The sequence below is a fragment of the Phoenix dactylifera genome, chromosome 1, assembly GCF_009389715.1.
Source record: "Phoenix dactylifera cultivar Barhee BC4 chromosome 1, palm_55x_up_171113_PBpolish2nd_filt_p, whole genome shotgun sequence".
NCBI classification, from domain to species: Eukaryota; Viridiplantae; Streptophyta; class Magnoliopsida; order Arecales; family Arecaceae; genus Phoenix; species Phoenix dactylifera.
The window spans coordinates 38,021,162-38,043,608 of NC_052392.1; the positions used below are offsets into that span (position 1 = coordinate 38,021,162).

Consider the following 22,447-nt stretch of genomic DNA (forward strand, 5'->3'; position numbering starts at 1 on the left):
TTGACAGTTCTCTCACCCTCTCAACCTCATTAACCATGCTTATCCATTGTTCGAGAAAATGTCTAAAAAAAATTAATTCTTTTTTCTATGTAAAATTGATATCATAGTTATTACATAAATCATCATTCTTTTCATTTTGATGTACATTTATTTTTATTGTGAAAATATATTCAGATTGGAAATGGTAATGCATGCAAGAAGGGATAGGCTTGCTACCTCACTACAAGGGTGTGAACACTTCCTCACATGATCCAACCAAATTAATTCTATATGTTTGCTATTCCCAATTACAGTTTTCTGCAAATTCACTTAATTCTATCTGTGTTAGTTGCAAGGAATCATATGATGTCTTGGTAAAGCATGGCATACATTGTCAAACATCATAAATATTTCTTCTTGTACTTGCGCTTTCAACAAGAAGTGGCAATTGGTATTAAACATTAACTCTTCTTGTCTATCCAAATATAACTTATTTATTAAATAGGTTTTATTACTCTTATTATTATTATATTTTTTTTGAGATATACATATTAATTCTCCGTCATTTATTTTATTGAATATATGCCCTCTATCACTTCGATTGAAAGCCACCATCCCCTTCGTTCACTGCTCTTCATCCCATCTAACCACAAGGATTAAGACAGTTCTTTTAGCACAATCAAATTTTTAAAAATTGAGCCTCAGAACCTTAACCTGCTGAATTGTCTCATAAATCGTCTTTGGAAAGAATGTTCCACAGTCAAGCGATGGATCCCTTGATACGTATTCATTTGTTGGCAAATGTCTGTATTTCTACATAATTATCTGCTTACTTTATCGTCATCATCATCATTACTATTATTATTATTATTATTTCTGTGAGCATGCAAAATGGTGGAGTCCATCTCAAACTGGGAAAGGACAAAAGGAGGCCAGGCTTTAACAGCCAGCCCTAGAGATAAAATCAGAAGAAAACAGAGATGGAGCTCCCGACATTATCAAGTTTTGATCCACTTCCTTGTCCCGGACACAAATGGAGAAAACTATATCCAAATAGAATCGAAAAACAACCAACAGACTCTCAGAATACCCACAAAAAACAACCAGCATCACTCCGGACCAGGCGGAAGCCTCAACGACCACAAACTCCAGCAACAGCAGGCGCACTGGCCGGCACATCGCTACCGGGACTCCACATCGCCACCTTCTTGTGAAATTTGAGCTCCAAAATTTCTTATAAAAATTGCCTCCATTTTTTCCTTCCTTCGAGCAGAAATTATCTGCACCAGTTTTTGTTAAAATAGTTACAGTAGAAAAAAAAATAAAAAAAATTATTTCTCTATTTTATGACCATATTTGGTATAATTCAGGAGTTATAAATATTTGTATATAGATTCCATACAAAAATAATAATATAGGCTGATAATATTGCTAATAAGATCATGCTAATAAAAAAAATAATACTAATTGGTACAGGATTACACTAATAAAAAAAATAATATGGATAGATACAAGATATTACATGTTCCTTAAAATTATGCTGACAGTTTTCGAGTAGTTTTATGAAATTTAACCTCATTGCTGCTTAAACAAATTATTTTTTAAGTCCCCGGAAATCTAGAATTTATCTCCCTGCGAAATCCGACCACCTTATTTCCTTGTCATTTTTCAGTTTGGATCCGTTTGCGTTTCGAGTGAAGATGTCCGGTCCAAATGATCACCAGCCATCCACATTCTTCCTCGGAATCATCCTCACAAAATCCCAACACGTACCAAGCCGTCCAGAATTTAGCTCTAGTTTCAAGACCTTTCCTCCTTAGCAAGATCAAGTAGCGAGCAACCAACCTCCTATATAATATCATACACCATATGGCCAGGCTCCTCACCCCAACCAAAACCCTCCTACCCTTCGACTGCCGCCTCTTTCACTCCCCCGAATCCCATGGCTTCATCTCCATTATCCAACTCTCCATACCTCTTCCTCTTCTTCCTCTTAACCTCCATTAATACACTCGCAACCGGTTCCAAACTCCATGCAGGTGAAGAGAAGCAGACTCATCTGCACTTCTACGTGCACGTCACACTAACCGGTCCCGCAGCGACCTCCTTCATCGTGGCCAGCCTCAACAATGACTCATCCACATTCGGGGACGTCATCGTATCCGACAACCCTCTTACAGAGGGGCCGGACCCAGGATCGAAGCTTGTCGGCCAGGCTGAGAGCTTAGATGTCATTGCATCCCTGGCAGCTCGGTCGGCGCTGACGGCCACCGATTTCGTGTTTACAGAGGGGAAGTACAGTGGGAGCTCGCTCACAGTGCTCGGCAGGGCTGCAGTGAGGGGCTCGGCGGATCGGACCATCATCGGCGGCAGCGGGCAGTTCCGGATGGCACGAGGCTTTATGCTCGGCAAGATCGTCAAGGCCACCGGCATATCAGCAGTTGAGGAGGTCGACATGTATGTGTTTCATTACTGAATGAAACATTTGCAGATGCCTGCTGTTTGCCCCCTTATTTCCTTTTCACCTTTAAAATTTGGCTCCTGCCTGTGGCTGGCAAGTAATAGCTAGGGATATAAGTTTTATTTTGGATCTGTTTTCAGTGTAACAGGAGTAAGCTACCCTGCTGTGTGTTGATGCCAAGCATCATTTACCATTGTCCAAATGAAATGCGAGGAGGCGTTCCCATTGTTTTGCTGTATTAAAAGAAGCTTTTTTAGTAATTAAATTAATCATAAGATAAAAAAAGTATTGATATAGTCCATAATAAGCGCTCTTTAGAAATTTATAAATAATAAAATTACATGAATATGCTCATAAAATTATTATCTGCATGTATATATATATATATATATATATATATATATATATATATATATATATATATATATATATATATATATATTTGCATGTCCACCTATTTAAAATATTTTAGTTATTTAATTTTAAGCCGTTTTTTTTCCAATGAAATTAGACAGTATATGTACATATACAAAAAAAAATATGAAGGATAAACATGAATAATAATGTTTCACGAGAGTATATATGCATGTAAACAGTAACATTACGGCATCCATGCAGTTTTGTATATTTATGAGCACATATATATATATATATGTGTGTGTGTGTGTGTGTGTGTGTGTAAAAATTTTACGGTGGCAGATTTGGCAACTTACATATAAGTTAATTTCTAACAACACCTACAGACGATAGCATGATCCATTATATCACAATCCATCTTACTTTGGACAGAGTTCTTGTTTTTTCTGAATGATGTGTGAATGCCAAGTAGGTGTTGACCATTTTATCATCTGGAAAATGTTCCTTCTCAGACCCAAAATGACTGGCCGGGTCTCCCAACGGGAAGAGTGGAAAGGCATTAGTTTCTTAAAAATTCAGAAGTAAACGGAGCCTTACCCTCCTTGAGTGATTACTAGTCAACTCAACTGCTGCATCACCTATAGAGGAATATGATATAAGGTGATACAACTCGAAAATCCCCCTTCACCGAGTCATTTTATTATTTGACTGTGATTGCGAGGCAAAAGTTCCCAAGGTGCTTGCTGGCTTATACTACTGATGGCAGTAGTGCTGCTCGGGACGTTCATGTATAGTTTATTTGTGATAACCTAGAAATAAGAATGAATTCAAGAAATGGTTTGAGTCAGCATGCACCAAAAAAAAAAAAAAAAAATCCAGTCCCCTAGGTCACAATTTATGGCCTGATCTCTAAGAGGGTTTAGTTTTAGCGTAAATAGATTCAAGTCATAGGTCCACCTAATTTGACTAGTTCATTAAATAGAACAGTTTCAGATCAGAATTCTAATCCATTTTACTTATTTTGACTCATTCAATAGTTACGTCAAGTTGACATGGTGATGATTCAAGCTGTATGAGACACTTGTTTAACCCATTCAGATCATTTAAAACCCATTTGATATATTTAAAACTTGTTTAACCTCCAATTATACAAGTTATTCTGGTCAACTTAGCTATCTTTAATAAACGAGTGAGGCCTGGTTTTGGAATTTCCACACACACACACACACACACACACACACATATATATATATATATATATATATATATATATATATAGAGAGAGAGAGAGAGAGAGAGAGAGAGAGAGAGAGAGAAGGGGGAGCTAGGATGCACTCAAGTGCATGGTACCATAAATCATGTTCGTGGTACTAATTTTCATTTTGAAAAGTCTATCATTGATTTATAGTAGAGAGCATTTAAGATTAAATACACTGAAGCGCATCCCAGCCTATATATGTTTAAAATTTTTATAATCAAATGTACCAATAAATCTTTAGCTTCCTACACCAATATCTTTCTCTTATTGTTTTTTTAAAAATTGTGGATCCATTTAATCCTCAAATTTGGACCCGATCCATGCTCGATGTAGGGTGACCCATCAACCCAAAAACCAAAGCCCAAAAACCAAGCGATGCATGGCTGGAACATATTGGATGATGTCCAGACCCGATGGCACCATATAATTACACCTTATTCAGAAAAGCATATTTTTATTTCTCATAAAAATAATATATATATATATATATATATATATATATATATATATATATATATATATATATATATATATATATATATATATATATGAACCACCTTGCGTATACCTTTTAGTTGCTCTTCAATTTGCCATAAAATAAAGCAAATAATATAATATATCCCAACCAAAAAAAAAGTACAAGTCAACTCCTCCGCATCCAGACGCACCATATATTATATTCCACGTTAGCCATTAATCTGGATTGTGGGGCCATACAAATCCAAGTCAGCGGTGGATCCTCTCTCCAAAGGCCATCTCCCATGTTCTATAAACTTGGTGGATATCTGCAACACCCCAGCCCCTTATCGGAGTTGCTGCCGGATTTTTTTTGTTCTTTTTCCCCATTCGTCGGCTGCTACCGGCACCATAACCGATGTAAATCATCATCATAAGCCAGGTAACGACTCGAAATTATTAGATCTATCTTTTTCTCCTCCTTCAGTGATCTTTGGAAGTCCAATTCGGCCAGTGATCGCCGAACTTTTGGCAAAAGGGGGGGATGCTATGTTTTCCCTATTTTTAAAATCCAACCTTTTTTTCTTCCGATTCCAACAGGTTTCGTCACCAGTTTTTGTCACTGAGGCCTCCCTCCATTCCTCCGCATCATGGCCAGAGATCTGGCCGTTGGATTTATCTTGTTTCATGACTTGAGAGATTGGAACCCTTGTTTTTGAATATTTTTGGCGCTGTCGGCCACCTATTGGTCGGCTTTGGGTCTCTGACCCCAGGCACCTCCCACAACCACCCTCTTTTTTTCTCTTTCTTGGTTAGAGAGAGAAACTAGGATGCTAAGTGCATAGTACTAATTTTCAATGATACCATAAATCATGTTCATGGTACTAATTTTTATTTTCAAAAGTCTATTATTGATTTCTTGTAGGGAGCATTTAAGATTAAATGCACTCAAGCGCAACCTAGACTATATATATTTAAAATTTTTATAATAAAATATATCAATAATTCTTTAGTTTCCTACACCAATATCTTTCTCTTATTGTTATTTTATTTTAATTGTGGATCCGTTTAATACTCAAATTTGGACATGATCCACGCTCGATGTATGGTTGACGCATCAACCAAACGTGGCTTAAAGTTTTATATCTACCCAAAAACCAAAGCCCCCAAAAAAAAAAGCAACATGGGTTCCGAGGGAGGTAGAGGCATGGGCTTTTTTTAAAAATTGCACCTTATTCAGAAAAGCATATTTTTATTTCTCATAAAAATAAGAAACATATATATATATATATATATATATATATATATATATATATATATATATATATATATATATGAACCACCTTACGTATTCTTTTTGGTTGCTCCTCAATTGCCATAAAATAAAGCAAATAATATAATATATTCCAACCGAAATAAAGTAAAAGTCAACTCCCCCTTATCCAGACGCGCCACATATTATACTCCCCGCTAGCTATTAATCTGGAATGTGGGGCCCATGCAAATTCAAGTCAACGGTGGATCCTCTCTCTCCCTCCCTCTCTCTCTCTCTCTCTCTCCAAAGGCCATCTCCCATGTTCTATAAACTTGGAGGACATCTGTAATATCCCATCCACATTTATCGAAGTTGTCATCAGATTTTTTTTTTTCTTCTTCCCCATGCATCGACTGCTACTAGCACCATAACCGCAGAAAATCATCATCGAATGCTAGGTAAGGACTCGAAATCATTAGATCTACCTTCTTTTCCCCCTTCAGTAACCCTTAGAAGCCTAATTCCGATAAGAGATTGCTGAATTTTTGACAGAAAAAGGATATGCTTTGTTTCCCTGTTTTTGGAAACTAGCCCCTTTTTCTTTCAATTCCGGCAGATTCTGTCACTAATTCTTGTAACTGAGATCTCCCTCCGTTCCTTCGCAGTGGCCTATGGTTATGGCCGGAGATCCAGCTGCCGGATTTGTCCTGTTTCATGACTTTAGAGATTTGAACCCTTATTTTTGACTATTTTTGGCACCGCCGGTTGCCAGTCGCCACCGTTGTCAGCCTCTTTTTGGTCGGCTTTGGGTCCTTGACCTCGGGCACCACCCACAGCCATACTCTTCCTTCCTCTTTCTTAGTTAGAAAGAACTTTTCTTTCTCTCTCTTATTTCTTTCTCTTTTCTGTCCATTCTCTCTCTATTTATCTATCTACATGATTTGGGGCTCAGTAGAGGGTCCTGGGTCTTTACTTTGTAGACTCCAAATTGGCCCAAATAGGAGGTTCTGGACTGGTTTAGTTGTGATCTTTCAATATGTTGACTTTTACCCAACTTTTATTGGCATCCTGGTCGTTATTGGATTCCACTAGATTTGGCCATCTTCGATCGCTATAAGTAACATGTATCTTAATTTGATCTTTGATTGGATAGAATGAACTTGACCGGACCGATCGGATTGCTGGGCTTTACTGCTCGATTAGTCCTATCCTTCTTCATCCTTATCAAGCATGAAGCCTTGTCTTTCCATTGTTCGGGTCCAAGTTGGCTCCTATTAGGAGGCCTTGAATCATCTCGGTACTCGAGCGGTATTATCAGCCCGATACCCTAGCCCTGTCAAGTATCCCTAGAATATGGTTATCCTTGATCTTTATTGAATCACTTAAATCATGTCTGATTTTGACCAATTCAGTTCACTTTGTTCAGACCAACTCATGCAATCGGGTACTACTGTCTAATTGACATTGCCATTCATCCATCCTGATTTGGGCATTAGGTCGTATCCCCAATAGTATCTTAATTTTTAATTTTATTTGGCTTTTAAGTTAATGATAAAATTAATAATACTCTAATGATATTAAAACAGGTAAGTATCTCTAATAGTATCTTAATTTTTAACTTTATTTGGCTTCTAAGATAATGATAAAATAAATAATACTCTAATGATATTAAAACAGGTAAACCCGACCCATCTAATTAAAGTGGGATTTTTGAAGCGAGAAGAAGTAAGTAATCTAATGCTTCAAAGTGTATTTTTCAAATTCTTAGTAAAATAATAATTAGTTTATTAAATTTGATTATAATATTTGTTTTATACTTGGTTAAATGGGTCAAACATGTTATTGTTATGATCGTAATTATTTTAAATTATGTTATGTGTTATATTATGAAATTTGAAAACATGACCGGGCAAATTATGAAATTTATTTTATATATATGTATGTTTAGCATGGCTATGATTTGGCCCCCTTAATGAAGATTATTCGTTGGCCCTGTTGACTTGTAATCTAATAAACTGATTTCGACACCAAATCACCGGTAAGTAGAATAGTAGTATTTAGACACTGTATAGAATAGTGGTATTTGGCATTTTGTGCATTCTATATCTGGCCTATGCCACTAGGTTATCTGATTGATGTTGGATTTCTAATATTAGTTTATGAAAATAATATTAAATTTTAAGAGAGATATATGTATTATTCAAACATTGATTTTTTTTCGGTCAGTATCACGCTCTTTAATTACTTATTTATTTAGCATGTTTAGACTCTACTTTTTAGTGTTATATTGCTTACTGGACTCGTATTGCTCATTATTCTTTTTTTTTTTTGGGAGAAGTGGGCTAGATCTTCTTAAGATATTTGCAATTATTGCAGTTCTAGTTTAGTTAGAACAATTTATTTGATTTGACTTAATTAGCATATTTTGACTTTTGTTACTTTGGAACAATTGATTATTAGAATAATTTTGCTTAGATCTTGATTAAATCAATTTTCGAGGATCGAAGAATTTTTATTATTATTGTTTTAAGATTATTATGGCTTAATCTGTAGCTTTGCATGGTCCGCAGAGGAGATGCTGTGTCTATTACGCTTTGAATTTGGGATGCGCTTCTAACAATATCGGTTCTCCCCTTCCACGCTTCTAACAACAGCTTGCGCCCTTTGAGACCTCCCAGCTATGGCTTGGTTTCCTAGGGGCCTTTCTCTCCCCTTCTCCACCATCTCTTTCATCCTCTTTTGTTCAATGGCGGTCTCGGTGTCGACCGCCGATCTCTTCGAGGAGTTCAAGCACCCCAGCGAGAAGAAGACCCATCTGCACCTGTACCTCCACGACATCGTCGCCGGGGGCAACTTCACAACCGTGAGGGCTGTGACGGCAAATGCATCACTCCCGCCCAGCTTCGGGGACCTTATTGTGCTCGACGACCCGCTGACGGCAGGACCGAGCCCGACGTCGAAGCTGCTCGGACGGGCTCAGGGATTCTGCGCTTTTGCATCGCAGCAGGCTCGGCATCCTGCACTTGCACTGGCCATGAATCTCGTGTTCGCAGCAGGGAAGTACAAGGGGAGCACGCTAACGATACTGGGGAGGAATCCTCCCTTGCAGACGACGAGGGAAATGCCTGTGGTTGGAGGCAGTGGGAGATTCCGGATGGCCCGGGGATATGCTATCGCCAAGACTTTCTCTTTTAACACAACAAGTGGGGATTCAGTCGTGGAGTACAATCTTTACGTGCTGCATTACTGAGCTTGCACTGTTGATTTGCTATCCACTTGCCGGCTCGCATTCGCTGAAGAGTTTATGCAAGGGAGTGAATAAAGCTTGGGTAAATGGCTTCTTATCGATTGATATTAATGCAAGGGAGTGCTCATAGAGATTCTTATCGATTGGCATCTCCACCTCCTCCTTCCTTATTTAATGTCTCAAGAGAAAGTGATGAATCAAACATGATAAAATTTGGCCAGAATTGATGGAGAGATTCAAAAATAAATATCTATGCAAATCTTTTTAGATGTCCCTTGTGTGCGCATTAAGTTGATACAGAGTTGTCAATTAAATGGTATGACATAATGTTGCGCTTGATTATAGGACGCAATGTGTGGATCGATTATAGATTTTCCCTCCAAGAAAAATTGTCGGTTATAGATATATTATTGTCGGTACAACTAAAATATGCCAAAATTCGTGGATCTTTTTCATGCCATGGCTTTTTTTGGTCGGCAAGACAATGATAAGAAGAACATTTTAGCTGTGCAAACACTTTGGAATAACATTACGGGCTCGATGCTTAAAGTGAAATAGAGATGACCACATCAGTGGTATGCCACCCTAGAGAAATTATTGCACCACATCAGTGCTAAGCCATCCTCGCCAAGTTAACAAGCTTGTCAACACCTTGCTCATTGTTCATAAACCAAGTTAACATGCAAGCTTGTCAACACCTTGCTAGCTCATTGTTCATAAACCAAGTTAACATGCAAGCTTGTCAACACCTTGACCATGTTCATAAACTACATGAATGACAGATACTAAATACATTACCAAAACTATTAGTCAACTCATCGGTCCATCCTATATCTGACAAATACTTAGAAGCCCAACTCTGATACCTAAAAAAAATTGAGCTGGTTTGATGCAATTCCATTCTATTTTTTGTATTGGCCTTTTTCAAGTATAAGTGGAAGTTGCAAAACAGCTTAAGCGACTTTATCGAGTAAAAACCGAAATTGTCAAAAATATCGCCGTTGCCGGGGATCGAACCCGGGTCACCCGCGTGACAGGCGGGAATACTCACCACTATACTACAACGACCTCGTTAAAATAGGCGCCATAAAACGACCGTAATATATATTGCTTGCAAATATTACAAGTCAACTGTTTTGGAGGTTTGGAGGTTGGTGCATCTTATGCTACTTCAAAGAGAACTTTTATTTTTTACTTTATTTGAGAGATTCTGTTGGAAATAATTGGTTTTGGACTTTATGTGTATATTAAGATGTCCAAACCAAAAGTAATCATAAGTAACAAACAAAATTCTTCATATGCCAACCTACATATCTCCACAACTCTATTGGTACTATCCATTTTGGAGTTCCTTGGTGCAAAACCAAAAGACTTTTGGAATAATTAAATTTTGATTGCAAGCATTTTAAGAATTGCAAACTTTTTTTCAAAACAAATATTGTAAGAGTTATGTTTAAAAATGTAAGTTTTTTTTTTTCAAAGAGTATTCCATCATGCATATTGATCCCATATGCAAGTTATTCTTTTTGTTTTGTTTTCAAAGAGTATCCACCATTCATATTGATCCAACTAGTTGCACCCTCAAATTCAATAATAATTGAGTCCAGTCCATGGTTAATTATTGAACAAAAAAATATGAAATTGTATTAAAAAATAGTTTCCAAATTAACAATTTCTATTCATAAGTCAAGAATTCCTTTATACAGATAATGCTAAGTTAATCCCACATCTTCATTGAAAAAGTGTAAACCCAATTCTCAATGCGACACACGAGGAGTTAAGTTGTTACTTGGAGACCTAACGTTAATATTGCATGTGTTAATTCCCAAAAAGGCCAGGTTTTTTACACCCTTGTCGAGAAATTTTCAGGAGAGAAAAATATAGTTTTATAACATAGATACGAAAGCTAAGGCATAAATTATTCTTAAGTTTTAATGTTACTTTGGATAAATCAAAAAATAGATACATCTAAGTTCTTATTGGCATGTATAGTTTTTTGAAGGATTTATGATGTAGCATAAATGTTTTTATTTTTTTTTCAAAAGATATAGAGTTGTCTGTTTATGAAAAATCATTCAATTTGATTGCTTAATGATATCTCCCAAGTGTCAACATAGGGTGAAGTGAGTGGGAGTGGACGAATGGGAATGTGTTTTATATGTGAGAAAGAGAGGGATATTATATGAGAGGGAGTGGATTAGGGAGATTGTAGGTTTTTTAGTGAATCCCATTTTGTGATTAAATCATGAATAACAAGAGAGAGATATAAAGAGTGGGTAAAGATGTGGCTGCCAGCTAGTGGCTGGTACCCAATGAGAAATTACTAAATGCACTTCATGCATAGCCATATTGGTGTACGCTACGAATCATCGAAATGTATTAGTGTAGGTTCCATTCATCCCGCACTAATCTCGGTAATTGCCTCACACCAATACACCTGAGCAATTGGTAGTGTGCACCAGCATGGCCATACACTTTTTTAGTGTCCATAGCATGGCTAGTTGGGAGTCAACTAAGGAATAAGTAGGAAAACATCTAATGAAACGAATTGGGAAAGAGAGGTTGAGGGTTTCTAATAGGTTATACCTTGGTATTAAATGGTGTTTAGAGAGAGAGATAGAGAAATATTAGCAAGTATGCAGGATTTTAGAGTAGCTTTCTCATTTGAATAGTCATCCAATTAGAGTCCTGAACAATAAGGTCCAATCCTAGCGCATAAGAGACAAACTGATATACAAGATACAAAGGTTACGTAAGAGAAGCAAATCGTGAGACATTTAGGAGAGAGATTTACCACAAGAATTTTGAATGCCGATCTCGTCTAGTAGAAGAACTATATGTTTTCCAAATTGATCATGAGCGTAATCTATATAATATAAATTTGGAAAGGCATACTAAAGGTAATCCCAATATGGGAAAATTTGTCCCAACAAGTTCAGTTGGTAAAGTAATTGTAGGTTGGTCTCAATGACTTGGGTTTCTCCCACCCTCATCTAAAATGAATAACAAACTGGATTTTGTACACCAAATCGGAGTAGGCTACTCCTTTGAGGTTTTGATTTGCTCCTAGTAATCCAGCAAAAACCCAGTCTAGATACAAGTTAGGTCACCATCAAGGTATATATAAATGTGTGTGTGTGTGTAAAGCAAAAATCCTTCTACCACTGAATTTTCTTAGCTTCATTGATCTCCCATCCCTCCGGCACTACTTATACTAGCACTGGGACAGTGAAAAATCGTTGATTAAAATCGTCACAGGTACTTCTGTTTTGATATGAAGGTATACTACTTCCAATCGTTGATTGAGCTTGATCGATCAAAGTTAATAACTTTCAAAGCCCGAGGAAAAAAATTGTGATCCTTGAGAAAAGTCAATGACAAGCAAAATAATGTTACAGGAGATTGATATCCAGAAAGGAGAAAATATTGGGAGGATTTCATATACATTTGTAATAGAATTTGATAATATCAATATGCGCTGCTAGATGTAAGAAAGTTATATCTTGTTAGGAACAATTAATTGATTTACAGCCTCTTCCATTATATATTTAACATCTCAAAACTTGTTCAAGAGTATATTACAAGTAAAAATAGAAAGCATTTAATTTACATAATTATGGAAGGTCTAAGGACAATTGGGTTACTATTGTTTACAAGATGAAGTTAGACTACATACATGCATACAAGATGGTATGATTCAACCCTTAGGCAGACTTCTTTTTTGAGGGAAACACTTTCATGTAGACTTCAATCTGTCCACCCGATAAGTCCTCTGTAACAGTTGCAGAAATACAAAGAAGAAACACAAATTGAAGTGTAAAGTGTTACCATAATGAAAAGAAACCAAAAAAGAGAAAAAAAAAAGAAAGAAGAAGAAACAGAAAAGATCCCATACTCACCAGAAGGGTGTATATTTCATCTAGAAGAGGCTGAAGCATTTTTACCAAGTTCATGATATCTTCTTTCAGAGCATCATAGTCTTGCCCTTCGCCCATCAGCAAGCTGATGAAGAATTCCCTCTCTGGAACGAGCTTCAAGGCTACCTGTTCATTTGCAACTTTGGTTGAGGAGATCATCATCAAGAAATAACTACTGGACACTACATCCTGAAGACCAATTACAGTATCCAATGTCTTCTGAAAATTCAACATTTGATCGTAGTCTTTCATTCATCATATGTTTTCCTCAACAGAGTCCAGACTGTGTGTCCACATTGGACATGTTATGAATGCTAAAAACAATTTTCTAAATGCAATTCAAGGGGAAAATAAGACCTTAAACCCTAATAACATGAAGTTCGAGTTGATGAAAGAGTGATTTCGGATGAATAGAACTTAGGAAGTGAGCATGCTAGCAAGTTTCCTTAAGAGATTTTAAGGTCAGGTGCAGCATCTGAGACGAGTTTTCTGCTACAAATCTTTGAACTCGAATTAGTTAGTCCAGTCTTCTCTTTGAGTGATATCAAATGATTTGATCACATAGCCAAACCGTTTCCATGACTAAGCTACTGCCAGTTTCAGACCAAACAATAGTTTCTTATTGTTCAGCATAGATTATAAACAGATTTTTTTTTCTTTTTTTTTTTTTTGTATTTTGATGCAACTGATGACATTGAATGGAGAGAGGTTAGGCTGTTAGGAGCAAACAAACAAAATGTCAAAAGATGCCAAATTCGAAGAGCTGCTGGAAACAGTTAAGCAGCAAACAATCTCAAACATGAATCTTAAAGTTCTTAACCAACTGGAATTGTCAAATTAAGCATTTATGAGGTCTCGACCCATAATCATGCAATGCACCAATGACAACTGAAATTTGACAACATAGAGACACTGAACAACTACATGTGCAAGCTCAATTTGGATTTATGTTTATAAATATGCAAATCATGGGATAAAAATGTTTTCATTAAAAATAAGAGAGACTAGGAAACAGTAATTGCAGAAATGAAGACCTTGAAACACTTGACATAGTTGGATGGAGCACCACCAAATTAGGTAAGAAGTCTCTTTGTCAAAGTTTGATGACACAATGATGCTGAAGTATGCCATTTGTTTTCCTCATATCCCTAGAGCTAATCTAGTAGTGTAGATGAATGTACATGGAATCAACAAGTGATGGACGCAAATTATGTGTTGTACAGTGCTGTCCTTTATGAGAATATCTTGTATAATACTTACTTTTTGTTCTTAACCAACCATTCATATTAAGAAAGCAGCAACAATTGAGTGAGATAGAATACTCTGTAAGCTGCAGATGATATCCAACCATGCCATGGCTTTAATGTGTTCTTGTATGCTTCTTCTACTACTTGTTCAAAACTCGAGTTAGGATCCTTCTCCAATTTTCCCAACAAAGTTACTCCGAAATCAATGGACCTGATGCCACCAAGTAGTCTTATAAATAAGAACAAGGGGACATAGGAATAAAATCATAATAGTTTGACGGAGCCAAGTGCCCAAGCTCCCATTTAACTCGGTTAAGGCCAGCATGCTGTGAAAACCTAAATTATCATTAGAAATTAATTTTGAGTTCTTTTTGTGAATTCGAATGTTTTATGGACCTGGTAAGCCATACGACAGCTTTGGAACTGCTTTCAGCCTTTCTTGTACTCCCTTCCACCTCCTCCTTCTTCAATATCCCTACCAAGCTTGAATAAACTGTTGGGTCTGATAAATATAGCTCTTCCACTCTCTACAATCAGAGAAAAACTCGTATGTTAGCCTCGTTCAGTTACAAATGTAGCAGTAAAATGACAGTATGCACTTCAAGAGCCTAGTTCCAATTGTATCAAAAAACAAGGCACTCATGCAGTGAGAATAAAAGAGATCCAAGATCACACACATCAAGCACGATGATGTAGTGCAGGATATGGGATCAAGCATAGTTTCTATGTGAAACCATATAATGTTTACAACTTCTAACCGATGGCACCTTTATAATGGATTAACAGAGAATGGGAACAACTAAAAATGGATTGCCTACTTGTGAATAGCGATGCAGCATCGTGCTGCTTCCAACTACTTGATCCACAAGAACTGTGTTTGTCACAGCACAGATGCATGTTCCATTTCTAGCAGCAGCCAGCTTGCAGAGAGATATATCAGCCTATCAAGCATCTAGGTGTGTTTGAATACAAATGGCACAAGAGGCAGGTGAAACAGAATGATGCTACTAACCTTGTACATCTAATAAGCTTTCTATCAAAGAACTCTATACAGGCTCATTCAAAATCTCAAGTTAGATTAAGTTACCAAGGCATGAGTTCATGTTACACAAGATAACTACCTATTATTTTTTGTTGCCATTGAAGGCTAATATTATGTCCAGGCACACATCAGAAAAATCTGGTCAGAGATTGTTTCTTAAAACTAAAATATTTGTCATAAGTTTCAAACATAATTTCAGGGATCTTACTACAGAAATGTTTGCAACATACTAAATGCAAAACCCATGAGGTTGATCCCATTTCAAGCTTTACAAAAAAGGTGAAATGTTTTCAAAAGAAAGAAATTGTATGGACAAAGAAGAAATAAGGAGAGATCAAAAGAGAAATTAATCTCTCTTAACTATAAAACATATCGATGTATCGAGGTTTCTAGGAAGGAAATATTATCTGATAATAAAACAATAATAGCGATACATTACCTGGATATTCCGCTGTATGTCCTGCCTCAAGACTGACATTGTAGGTCCAATCTTATCTGCACCAACCAAAACCAATATATGAGAAAGAAATAGTTATATGCTGACAGAGCTATGCTTAGTTTGCCAACTTCTGATAATGCCCAAATCCATGCTCATTAACAAGGCAACAGAGCAGGTCAATGACACTGAAGGTGCAAATGGGTGTACTATTTGCCATTGATGACTATAATCTACTTACACTGGTAAACTGACCCTGACCTTCATGTCTTATTTCAGCCATATAGATGGATCCTGATCCAAGCTTAGGTCCTGATGGACCACATGGAACAATATGTGCAGCAGATACATCTTCCACATTGTCCCAAACCGCCATCTACTTTTGTTACAGAAAAAGTTTGATGAAATAAACAAATAAATAAGAATGTTTTGAGTATGGCAATTCATGTGGCAGATGTGAACAGATTATTTGAAAGAGTTCTGAAAAGTGATTTTAAAGGATCATGAAATTAAAATAAGATTTAACTCTCGGGGAAATGGTACAAGTATGAAAAGACCCCATCACTAGACTGATCGATCTTTAGATGCTTCTGAAATGAATATTCTGGTTATAAATGCTTTGAGTTCCATGTTTGTGGAGTTGGATTTCTGGAGTTGAGGCATTTAAAATGAACACAAGGAGAAACTAGTCATTGTTGGAAGCCCCATTTAACTATGCAGAAATTCTCATTGTGCTTTATCTTTCTTTGAACTTTGTTAATGTAAACATCCAATAACCCTTGTCCATTAGACCATAACTTCAATTAAACTGTTTAAAATCAAGAAAGTTGTAAAAAAACTCCCAAGCACATTGAATCGTACAAATTATAACCTTCTTTAAAAGTTCTTTCACAAACTAACAAAACTAGCCCTTGTTGCCGAGGGACCAAAGCACAGTCCTGGCCCCACTGTTATAGTTCAAGGTAGTAGTCCAAGGTGATCCCAATATTGCTTGTCATAGACATGGAGCCCATGGTCGAAAGCTTACTTTACAATCTATAAAGTAAAGCTGTAAAAAATATCATGCCCACTAGATCTCTCCTGAGTCCTCAGCACATGTATGTTTATTGTCTTATTTATGAATGCTTTCTTTTTCCAACAATTTGAAGGAGTCCTTTTGTGAATGTTTATGAGAGAAAGTAGATAGATATCCCTACATCAAAAAAAGAGAGGAGATAGATATCCACATGTGGGTGTGTGTCTCTTGGTATAGAGGGATAGCGAGTTCCACATGGCATGATGATCAGTAGAAACTTGAAACTGGATATGGAGAGGGTCTTCATCCTTGATAGTTAGACTAGAGCAGTTGAGCTTTTACAGGACTCTAAATGATTACAAAAGGGAAGACCCATGAGAGAGAGAGAGAGAGAGAGAGAGAGAGAGAGAGAGAGAGAGAGAGGTTTTCGGAAAAGAGAGCAAACCAAGGACTTGAAGTAGTAGGTTGGAGACACCTAAGAAGGCCAAGGTGGAGATGTTCTTCTCCTCAGGCTTCACCAAAGAGAGCTCCTCAGTTGCCAACCTTATGTCGGACCACTTCTTCTCCATCTCTTCTCCCTCTCCTTTCTTCATGCCTCACTCTTTCTTCCTTCGTTAAAGGACAGTGGGCCTTCTCTTCATATCTGGCGGTGTTTTGGGCGAGAAGAGGCTATATATGACTCTCCCATACTCCCACCCCATTGGAGGGAGGGAAGGAAGGGACGGTGAGGTCAACGAGAATGGATACCGACCCATTCCTCCCATCGCCATGGCCGTCATCACAAGGCCGCTCTCTTGCCGATGTCTATATGGATTAAAATAAAGATAGCAATATAATTATATACCATGGGTCTCCAAACTTTGTCTTTACATGCCTGAATTATTACTTATGACTTCGAGAGTTTGGAGTTTGTGTTTTTTATTCGCCCAGGAAACGGTGCGCAACCGTTCACATGACATCATTTCCAAGTTTATCCAGCAAATATTATATAATTCGAAGCCCACAGGATGGGAATAAAAATCATTTGGGCCGGTCACCGGAAAAAAAATATATAAGGCGGTTTTCTATTTTACCAATTTTTTATCCATCAAAAAAATTTAAAAACTTTTCTTCCTAACAAAACCATCAATCTCTTGATTATAAAAATAATATATTTTTATTGGTGCACGCTATATGGCCAAATGATACACAAGAAGTAATCATATAGCAAGTTAATACATATTTTTATATAAATCGATATATAGTTTCTAAAATATAGGGTTTACTAATATATAGTATACGATATATATTGTTAAACAAATTGATACATAGTTTCCAAAATATCATATTCACTAGTATATATTACAAGACTGGGTGATATATATGCATTGACTTTTGATGTATATTGTAAGCCTCTCTGATACACACCTAATATTGATCAAATTCCCACCGCCACGTAAATCGATACACAATTTTTCTAACATGCTTCTTATCAATACATACTATATAACTACGTAAATTAATCGGCTAATAAGCTAATACATATATTTAAGTAAATCAATATATAATTTTCATAACATGATGTTCATCAGTACTTGTACACAGTACATAATTTTCTAGCTTTGTCTAATTAGCTAAGTGTGTATCATCTAACTATGTACTATGTATTGATGAGTATTATGTTCTAAAAACTACATATCGATTTATCTATATATGTGTATCGACTTAGTAGTTAATTAATTTGCTTAATATGTATCATCTGTCCATATAGTATGTACCGATAAAAAGCACGTTCTAAAAATAAGAAAAAAAAAATGATGTCATTTTTTCTAAAAAAAATTACGGAACTGACGACTCTATTAGTAAGAGTAGTTTTTGACTTTTAAATTTATTTTTTAAGATGTTACTAGGAGAAATACGGTAAAATTAGAAGTTTGCCCATATTACTTTCTTTGATGTCCGCTACATATAATTTTTGCTCTTGGGACTGGCAAGCAGGAATAGAGTTGGAACTTCTTCTATGAGTGATACTAATTAAGGATGGTCCGCCTTGGAATAATGAAGGTAGGTCTCCAAAACTTCAGGAAATTTCTTCTATGCTTCTTAATACGGATTTAAAAAAAAAAACAACTTCATGTGGTTAGATGCTAGTTTTTGGTGCATGGTAGGTCCCATAATCTCTATTATTTGAATAGTATTTGAAGTACCGTGGGATGTCTATTTTTAGCATAGAGTGTTTGGTGGCTTATGCCGTTAGAAAGTGGAAACCGCCGACATGAAATGTATACGGAACGTGGAGATTTGTGCTTGACTTGATAAAGGGCTGTCCTCGTACTCTTTTTTCTTGTTCATCCTCCATCCGAGTGCCCAAAGGAACGGCTTATCTTGATTCATGGAACATAATAGGTCATCACGTTCAGAGATTTGCTGTTCATATAAACATCTAATGCATACTATAGAAATTAAATCTTATTGCATATTAGTTAATTATATACTAATAATGGACTAAGACAAATATAAGTACCCAAACACATGTTGACATATCATTAACTTTTATTTTTTTATTATATAAATAAAACTAATATTATATGTGTATTTATACGAGTGTCTGTATATATGTATATATATGTACGTATATAATAAACTAGATGATGAAAGCAAGTTTGGGTCAGGTTGAGTAAAAAATTCAAACCTAAACTCAGTCCTAAAGCTTCAATGGATTTGATTTTGATTCTACATCCAACTCAATGGTTGGGTTTGGTCGGGGGTCAGATCTTGTTGGAGTTAATTACCAAATTTTTTGGTTGGAGTGATAGCACTATATATATGCTCTATGCATATAAAAAAAAGAAATCAAATCTTCTTTCAAATTAAACTAGATCATTAATATATAGAAAGTTTTGATGTTACAAAAATAGCAGTTACATATTTTAATTTTAAGCTTCATTTTTGTTGCTCGAGTTGTCCAACCATCTAGATAGACCTATATAAAGCCTTTGGAAGTCCTTATGTGCCAAAGAGTTGAAGTGAAACAAAGGTTAAAAAATGGTCTCACACTCCAAGGGCAGATGAATTGAAATCTTGGCTCTATGTTGAATTTATTTGCAAAAAAGAATGCTATTGCATTTTGTTTTGAGCAGGGGCTTTAAACCATTTCTTATGAAGTCATAAATCAACCATCGGTTTTTTTAAGCAACACCAAAGATTTGAGCCTGGACCTCCTAAAAGACAAACCCTTAGGTGTGAGATGCCAACTGCACTAATAACAGTTTTTGGCAGCAACCAATCAACCTTCAAAATGATTGAGATCAGCAAACCACTAGATCCTCATACGAACATTAACACACAACTATTATATGTTTTAATCACCATAATAGACGCATTCACTTTGGATCCATTAGGAAATTGAATGAGATCAAAGACCAAAATTCACCGTAAACCATTGATAACATTATTATTTTAAATGCAAAAAAGTCTCCATGAATTTTTCTTTTTTTGATGTAATTCTGTGAAATTTTTTTTCATCCTCCAATTTCAGCTTTGCATGATTTTTTTCAGATGCATGTTGGTGTTAGAGTCAATTCCGGTGAAGCTGACCGAGTCTTGAGGAGTTCCACAACTGTCTTCGAAGAAGTCTCACATATTTGAATATTTGAATGTATAGTTTGTTTTCTATTAGTAATATATCTTAGAGTCCTGATTAAGCTCCTGCTCTTTCTGAGATTCAGTGCTTGTACAATTCTATAAATATTGATGCAATACAAACTATTTGGTAACTAAGCCAAACACTTTAAACTCTCAGGCTTTCTTTGGTGGATACTGCCTCATCTTACAGGTGCTGCAGTTACTGGAAGAAGGAAAACAAGTTGAAAATGGGAACAAAAATAAGAAGAAAAGAATCACTGGTATTAAATTACATAACTAATTACCAGAATAACAAGGACAACCTATTCATTTCCTATTCTTTTTTTTGGTATTAAGTTATATATACATCGAATGCCAATATCTCATCTTTTTTTCTTTTTTTTTTAAAAAAAAAGCTCATTCTCCATTGGTCATTCTGCTTATCATTGGATTAATTATGGCTATATTTTCTCAAAAACCTGATGTCACGAATCTGGCTTCATGATATCATGGAATTTTTAAAGCATGTCTCTGCGGGACCATCATGTTCATGTTCATGTTCCTTCTTCTTCCTTTTTTTTTTAATAAAGAAAACATGCCCAATCTTTGGAGACAACAAAAATGGAACATGGCGATGCTGGTATCACCCAAACAATACAGCTGTCCAGTGATTAGATTCCTAAATACCAACACTGTCATGTATTATATAATACAAGATAAAAGTAAGGCTAATGTTTCTTTGAGGAACATAATTAAAGCAGTTATGATAGTTTTGTTTTGTTAGTTCAACCAAGGGCTGTAACCCTCTCAAATTTACTTGATAGTAGATAAATTGGTTACTTAGAAAGCCAGACTTCTAGCCATCTCATATTTATAGTTACTTATATCCTGTATTCTATTTAGGGGGAAGAGGAAGAGGAAAAGATTAAAGAAGGTTAGAGTAAGACCACCTCTGGTTGCACTCAAAACCTTTCCTCGGCTCAAGCACTGGGGGAAACCAACAAACTCAGGCGTCATCGACATCATGTTGAAGTTATCAACACTTTTGTCACTCTCAGATTACTCAAGTAATTAGTTAAAGATATCCTCCAATGTTCCACAAGTTAATTACTCAAGGATCTGAAATGAACGCCTTGTCGACTATACAATTGGAAGCAGGTGATGACAGAGATGACGATAAGCTAATTATACTAATATTAGAGGCAAATTATTGTTTTTTTTGGGAGAAATATTTATATGCTTTGCTATGATCAACAATTACCAACTTGCATCAGTAAGCATCAAGGTAGATAAAATATGTTTGCAACTGATTGTAATTGACTTTCTATCATTGATAACATACAGAATTTAAAAAAATAGATTCTTCTATAAGATTTCATCTTATCTTTCTGCATTCTTCATCTACATAAGAAAAAAGGAACAGTGTCTAGATATAACTGTAATCATTTCATTCCATGAAATAGTTTTTCTTTGCTAGGCTTTCCTCTCTTTTATGTACTTACTCCTGGGCAGATCTTTAGGAAATCTTTCTAGGTAGGGTTTTAATTGATTTTCTCTATATCAAAAGAGTCTAGAGAGCTTGAATCAAAGGTTCATATACATCATGGTATGCTGTACCGGCCTAACTAGACGATATGAGGTGTACCGTACCATATTAGTTCGGTACCGGTATTCGGTACAGGTGGCATACCGATATTTGATACGTCAAAAAAATGAACAAAGTCGAATACTGAGACGACGAACTTCGATATACATAGTTACTAACTAAATTAGATTCGGAAACAGCTGGGTCAAAATGAGAAAAAAAAAAAAATACAAGAAACTACCATCAGGTTGTGTCCTATTAGATTTCCGGATTTTTATTTTAGAATTATTTTATTATACTAAGATGCTGGATAGTGTGTAAAGATATCGGCAGAGAGGGAAAGGCATGCCCTTTGGTTGGGCTAGAGTACAAGGGAAACAATGTGACGCGCACATTTGGCCAATCAGAACACACAGTTTCTCTTGAATAAAGATTTCTAAATACTAATACGCAAGCCAGAGGCATTGGGTCACATCGGCATATAATGTGTTCACATTTAACATGGTATTCATCTTGGATGCCTAGCCATTGCTATCATCTCATGGATGTCCTCCCTAGCCAATCAGAAGGGAAAACAGCATTTTCAAGA

General features: G+C 36.1%; 2 protein-coding genes and 1 non-coding gene across 3 annotated transcripts; 1 reads left to right on the plus strand and 2 right to left on the minus strand.

Moving 5' to 3' along the window:
• Positions 1-6,147: 6,147 nt before the first annotated feature.
• LOC103713796 (dirigent protein 21-like) lies at positions 6,148-9,286 on the plus strand. Its single transcript, XM_039117843.1, has 2 exons — positions 6,148-6,224; positions 8,337-9,286. Exon 2 carries the CDS (start codon positions 8,447-8,449, stop codon positions 9,014-9,016), a length of 570 nt encoding a protein of 189 aa, XP_038973771.1. The 5' UTR covers positions 6,148-6,224; positions 8,337-8,446; the 3' UTR covers positions 9,017-9,286.
• A 723-nt stretch (positions 9,287-10,009) lies between these two features.
• On the minus strand, positions 10,010-10,081 carry TRNAD-GUC. Its single transcript has one exon. It is a non-coding gene; the product is annotated as a tRNA-Asp (tRNA).
• Positions 10,082-12,533: 2,452 nt separating this feature from the next.
• On the minus strand, positions 12,534-17,464 carry LOC113463159 (glycolipid transfer protein 3-like). Its single transcript, XM_026807201.2, has 6 exons — positions 17,116-17,464; positions 15,659-15,714; positions 14,574-14,704; positions 14,253-14,388; positions 12,913-13,056; positions 12,534-12,785 (listed from the first exon to the last, which is right to left on the minus strand). The coding sequence occupies exons 1-6, from the start codon at positions 17,261-17,263 to the stop codon at positions 12,750-12,752; spliced, it is 651 nt and encodes a 216-aa protein (XP_026663002.1). The 5' UTR covers positions 17,264-17,464; the 3' UTR covers positions 12,534-12,749.
• Between the last annotated feature and the right edge of the window lie 4,983 nt (positions 17,465-22,447).